This window comes from Bactrocera oleae, chromosome 3 (assembly GCF_042242935.1).
Source record: "Bactrocera oleae isolate idBacOlea1 chromosome 3, idBacOlea1, whole genome shotgun sequence".
Classification (NCBI taxonomy): Eukaryota; Metazoa; Arthropoda; class Insecta; order Diptera; family Tephritidae; genus Bactrocera; species Bactrocera oleae.
Genome location: NC_091537.1, coordinates 5,833,696 through 5,839,397, shown reverse-complemented (window position 1 = coordinate 5,839,397; position 5,702 = coordinate 5,833,696). Strand labels below are relative to the sequence as shown.

The following is a 5,702-nucleotide window of genomic DNA, read 5'->3' as shown; positions in this document are numbered from 1 at the left end:
GGGTTTTTTACACTGCGTCTACACAGCGCTACAAAACAAAACATAAATTTTAAAATTGATTTCCTGTTCAATTTCCGTTATGTAATTCATATATATTTCAATCACAAAATGTCTATGTATATATTTTTTATAATTTACAGATTCTATCACGCTATAGTTTATAGCGCACTATTAATAACGGGGTATCTCGAAAAGCAATTTAAAATTGCTAAAGATCTGTATTGCTAACAATATTGCTAATGGAGACTCCACACTGCTAATGTTTAGCAATTGATGTCTATTATCGCAATTTAGTACTTTGATACAGTTACAAGTCTCTATATTTGTGATTTTATATTATGGACAGTTTTTGTGACTTGAGACGATTTTGCGATTCAGTCCATGACAATCGCAAAAATTTCTCAATTGAAAACGAACAGATCTAATCTGCTGTTAGATTTCGTTTTTAGAGATATATATAAAACCTATATGAAAATAAAATATTGATAACATATATAAAAATTTTCATATCAAAAAAATAAAATGTTGACTTTAAATCACACTAGTTACGAAATTTATGTGAAATTGATTTGTTTTTTAATTTTTACATGTTTGAATTCTCTATGAGTGAAGTAGATATCATAGATCAGTATATTTAAAAAATTCAAAATGAGAACAGTATCGTGGAGAGCAACTAGTAACAAAATTAGACTATACTTCAAAATATCTCATATAGTGACTAGAGACTGCTTACTGAATTGCGCTATATATATGTCAATGTATTTGATATATGTACAATATATTGCTTGTGGAGACGTGGCGTAAGAGACCAATATTCTTGGTAACACTCTTCGCAGAAGCAACCCTTTGTTTTTCGACGGCCATTGATTGATCAAAGTAGTTACATTTTTATCTATGATCAATTGTTTCATTTCTATATTAAACAGGACATTGATCAAGGATTTTTATTTTGTAAACACATATTGGGACTTTAAAGTTAGAAATTGAAATATCGAATTATTGTAACGATTAAATAAGTGGAGATTATTAAAGTTAGTTGATTGGGCAAAGGGCATTATATTGCCTTTGGTGTGGCGATTTCGCACCACGAGCGAATTCACAGTCGACAAAAACTTTTACAACGTTACAGTGGAATCCAGCGAAATGGATCCAAACTACGCGACATCTTAGCAAGTTCTCTTCCTGGTGGAGGCAACGCACAAGTTCGCGAAACGCTCCATAACATCGATAGCTACCGTACTTAGTGTGATTTTACTCCAGCATAGAGAAAATATTGAAACCAACTCCTTCCCCCTTCATAACCATATTTATATACCCGTTTTTCTTAATCCTTACACCTAATTGACACGAATGGATAAATATGTTTTCAACTGACCACCAAAGTTATTTTATAATGACATACTACCTCGGCTAGTCGTCAATAGCGGCTGCTACAATTTTCAACTACAACAAATATCCAAAGACGCATTACTACATATACATCTTGTAAGTTTACCACATCAATAACATTATTATCAGGAAATATAACATTATACTGCAAATGTAAGGAGAGTGTGCATTCGACAGTGGGTCCAACAAACTTATACACATACGAGGAATCTCTCTGCGATTCATTTACACAACATATTTTATATATTTGTAGCCAGGTGAGTAAGTGAAAGATATGTGTTTAAAGTGGTGTTGTTGCTGCATATGCATACAAATCGATTGGTTTTAACAAAACAAAATATATGTAACCTTGTCTCGTGTTTGCACCATCAATGTGCTATGATAAAAAGTCTTTAGAAACAGCTGATCACACAAATAGTATCAACAAAACTTTCGACATGACATTTCCAGATTATTAAGGTCTTCAGTTTATTCAATTTAATATTTTATGCAAGATAGACAAAAAAGCAGATCCAGAGTATGGCAATTGATAAACAATGTAACCTCGCAACTGTGAAAATCCGTGTCCGCTGTTTGATTTTATTATTACCAAAAAAAAAAAAACAGTACATCTCATAAAGGCATATTATAATCAGCAATATTGTGTACATTCATATGTATATGTATATACATATGTAAATACATACGTATACAAGCGCACAGTAAATAATTTGTACACAATTGCTTGGTTTAATGCTATTTGATAAAGTAGGCCTTTGATAAAGAGCAGCCACACTTTACTTTCAGTCACTCCTCTTCTTCCAACTTTTACAAGTTTTGCTTTCACTCAATTTATATTTAATCGCATTCTTGCATTTCTTTACAGATATTTTATTCATTCGTTCGTTGAGCATATTTTGACAAAATAATATTTCTGTGCGTGTTATTCAACACATTACTCAAATTCGCGAATTCTTTGTAATACAACTGTAAAAATGCAACGCTGGTTTTTCGCAGATGAGGCAGAGGATTGCGATGCCATGGCGGCGCCTGTTTCAGCATCGCCCTCAGTGGAGCTGTTTCAACCTGCTACACCAGTACATGTCAACTGGAAATTTTGGATCCAAGTAAATCAAGATTTAGCGCCTAATGAACGTCTGGCCATTGTGGGGAGCACCGAACGTCTGGGCAATTGGCAGTTTAGCGAGTGTATTGTCATGATGAAGGAAGATGGTGAGTGGGCATTGTACCCGCACCAAACGGCGGGGGGGACTTTAACCACGTTATTCTACATTTTTTAGACAAGAATCTATGGTACACCTATGTTAGCATTCCGCGTGATACACGCACCGAATACCGTTATTTAGTGGTTGCTGTCGATCCGACATCTGAAAAAACGATTGTGCGCAATTGGGAGGCACAACTAAAGTCACGTTATGTCGTACCCGGTGTAAATCGCAAGACTAGGGAGTGTGACGAAGAGTATGGTTACGTAAATGGTGTTGAGAAAGTGGACCGCGGCTGGGTAACATCCGAGACAATTGTACAATTGAAATTTTTCAATGCGCCCTTCACATGGAAACAACGCATGAAGCGACGCTTAATTTTTGTTAAAGTGACACCGATGAACTTGACGATACCGCAAAGTGGCGGTGCTGGTGGGGATTACCATGCATTTTCACAACTCGAAGATTCACTGTCAAATGACACGCACGATACACGTGAGAACGGTACAGATCTGAGCACAGCTTTCGCTTTTAACGAAGTAGCTGTCTTACAAGCCGACGAGTCCATTATAAAAATGCAACCACAATTTGGTACAGCTTGTGGTGCCGATGACGTAGTAATTTTCCATTTGACAATCGGTGATTTCGATAGTACCGCCTATCTCATTGATTTATATTCGTACAGCTCAAAAGCAGCTATGGATGAGCCGCCCTACCACCTCGGTTATCATTATGTATTGCCAAATTTACTCAAACGCTCTGATGGTAACCTGGAAGTGCCCATAACATGCGCGACACGCCATCGACCAATGGGCATGATGCAAATTGGCTATTTGCTGGTAAAACCAACCAAGTGTATTAAGTTGGATATGGCGCTAACATATACGCGCTATTGGAACCCCAAATGGACAGGTTTGGATGTAGGGCATCGCGGTTCTGGCACCAGTTTCAAGACGAAAGATTCCGTGATACGCGAAAACACAATTACTTCGTTAAAAAATGCCGTCGAGCATGGCGCAGATATGGTTGAGTTCGATGTACAGCTGAGCAAGGATTTGGTGCCGGTGGTCTATCATGACTTCATGATCTACGTGTCGCTCAAAGCTAAAGGCAGTTGCAAGCCGAATGATTTTCTAGAGTTACCAATGCGTGAACTAACATTGGATCAACTGAATAACTTAAAGGTAGTTCAGACATACAATATTTTCTCTAATCAAAACACTTTTTTCTAACTCTCCAATTTTTTAGGTTTATCACACACAAGAGGGCCGTACACGCGAAGAGCGTTGCTTTCACAACGATGATCAACTGGAGCATCAGCCTTTTCCTAGCCTAGCGGACGTCTTAGATTCCATCGATCAACATGTTGGCTTCAACATAGAAGTGAAGTGGTCACAGCGCCTCAAAGATGGCACCATGGAGGAGGAATTCGAGCATACTATCGATCGCAATTTGTATGTGGACTGCATATTGAATGTGGTATTTCGTAAGGCTGGCGATCGACGCATTGTATTCTCATGTTTCGATCCGGACATTTGCACCATGCTGCGCTTTAAGCAAAATCGTTATCCGGTTATGTTCTTGACTATCGGTGAAACGACCAAATATCAAAAATACTTTGATCCACGTGGCAACACCACTGAAATGGCTATATATAACTCACTAGCCATGGAATTGCTGGGCATTGTAGCGCACACCGAGGATCTGCTACGTGATCCCACAAAGGTAAAGTAAAATGTGACCTCAAAAAACAAAAACAACTTACAATATTTTACTGACTCTCTTACTATTTCGTTACCAAAAAAGGTGAATTTAGCTAAAAGCAGCGGCTTGGTAGTCTTTTGTTGGGGTGACGACAATAACTGTAAGGATACAATTAAATTTCTCAAAGAATTGGGCTTGCACGCCATTATTTATGATAAAATGGATGTGCTCACCAGCAAAGAAGTGAAGGTAACTACACGCTCATACACATATTTAAAGCATAGCAAGTAATCGCAATTTATTACAACAACAGCAAAGCGTTTTCCTGCTGCAAGCCAAGGAGAGCCAAAATGAAATACTCAAACTGCAGGCGCTGGAAATGGGCAAACTATGGCATGACAATATACCGGTAGTGCATAAAAAGCACTAATAATTCAAGAACCAGACGCAGATGATATTATATTTAAGTTACATTTGCAATTGCTAAATTAACGCAATAATTAAAATTTAAAAGAAAAAGAAAATATTAAAATTATTCGGCATAAATTACTTCATTCACTCCAAATTCTCTACATCTAAAAATATATATTTAATCATGTAATGCGTAATTTTAGTAGCATAATCTCCCTTTTATTTTATAAATTATTCTACATAAAGCATGTATGTTCAAATTAGTAAATTTTTTTTTATTTTTATTATGATTTTTATATATAAACCAGTTAGCGAAAATTGTTAAATTATGACACCAATTATGTAACGCAAACATTACAACTGTGTTCCGTGCAGCAATTCAACACTTCACTTTTGCAAAAATGTTTATGTAATTGTATTATTGCACATCAGCTTGTAAATGACCGGCCACGTGCTCATTTTAATACTCAAGTTTATCTGTGGCGTTTTGTATGCGGTGCCTTTCGTATATTTTGTGCTAAAAATTTTTGTAAATCTATTTGAAATTGTAAACGGATAGGTGGAAATTTGAAAAAAGAAACAAATAACAATAAAATTATGATATAGTTGAAAGCGAGAAAAGAGCTAACCAAACATTGTAAGAAGACCCGAATAGCATATTTAGAGACTTCATAGAAAAATATAGTAAATAAATCATGCTAATAAATATTCATGAAATTACACAAACAATTGACTTTTACAATTTTTGGGTTTTAATAGACATTGTCCATAAACCATGTTGATTTAAACTAACGGTTAAGAAACAACCTAGTTTTATGATAAATGTTGTATGCTATAAAACATTCCCCAAATATGTTTGGAGTATGCTGGCGAGTTGTCAGTGCTTGGCTAGATTAAGCCGTGCCGAGTAGCGGCAGAAAACATTACCAAATTATTTTTAGGCTTCTCCGGCTTTATAAAATTCTGGGCTGCATGGAAATCCGGTTTCATAGA

At 36.2% G+C, this 5,702-nt stretch overlaps 1 protein-coding gene across 2 annotated transcripts; it reads left to right on the top strand.

Annotated features, from left to right (window-relative positions):
• Positions 1-848: 848 nt before the first annotated feature.
• On the top strand, positions 849-5,438 carry LOC106620031 (glycerophosphocholine phosphodiesterase GPCPD1). 2 transcript variants are annotated; one of them, XM_014238409.3, is made up of 7 exons: positions 849-1,485; positions 1,548-1,646; positions 2,255-2,601; positions 2,670-3,778; positions 3,843-4,319; positions 4,401-4,547; positions 4,612-5,438. In XM_014238409.3, the coding sequence occupies exons 3-7, from the start codon at positions 2,364-2,366 to the stop codon at positions 4,726-4,728; spliced, it is 2,088 nt and encodes a 695-aa protein (XP_014093884.1). In that variant the 5' UTR covers positions 849-1,485; positions 1,548-1,646; positions 2,255-2,363; the 3' UTR covers positions 4,729-5,438. The 2 variants fall into 2 exon arrangements, with proteins under 2 accessions (XP_014093884.1, XP_014093885.1); XM_014238410.3 differs by lacking the exon at positions 1,548-1,646.
• Positions 5,439-5,702: the final 264 nt, after the last annotated feature.

Bases quoted from the DNA above. Each gene is read 5' to 3' on its own strand.
- LOC106620031 (XM_014238410.3), top strand. From the start codon at position 2,364: ATGCAACGCTGGTTTTTCGCAGATGAGGCAGAGGATTGCGATGCCATG. The intron at 2,602-2,669 runs GTGAGTGGGCAT...TACATTTTTTAG, and splicing joins TGTCATGATGAAGGAAGATG to ACAAGAATCTATGGTACACC. The intron at 3,779-3,842 runs GTAGTTCAGACA...CCAATTTTTTAG, and splicing joins ATCAACTGAATAACTTAAAG to GTTTATCACACACAAGAGGG.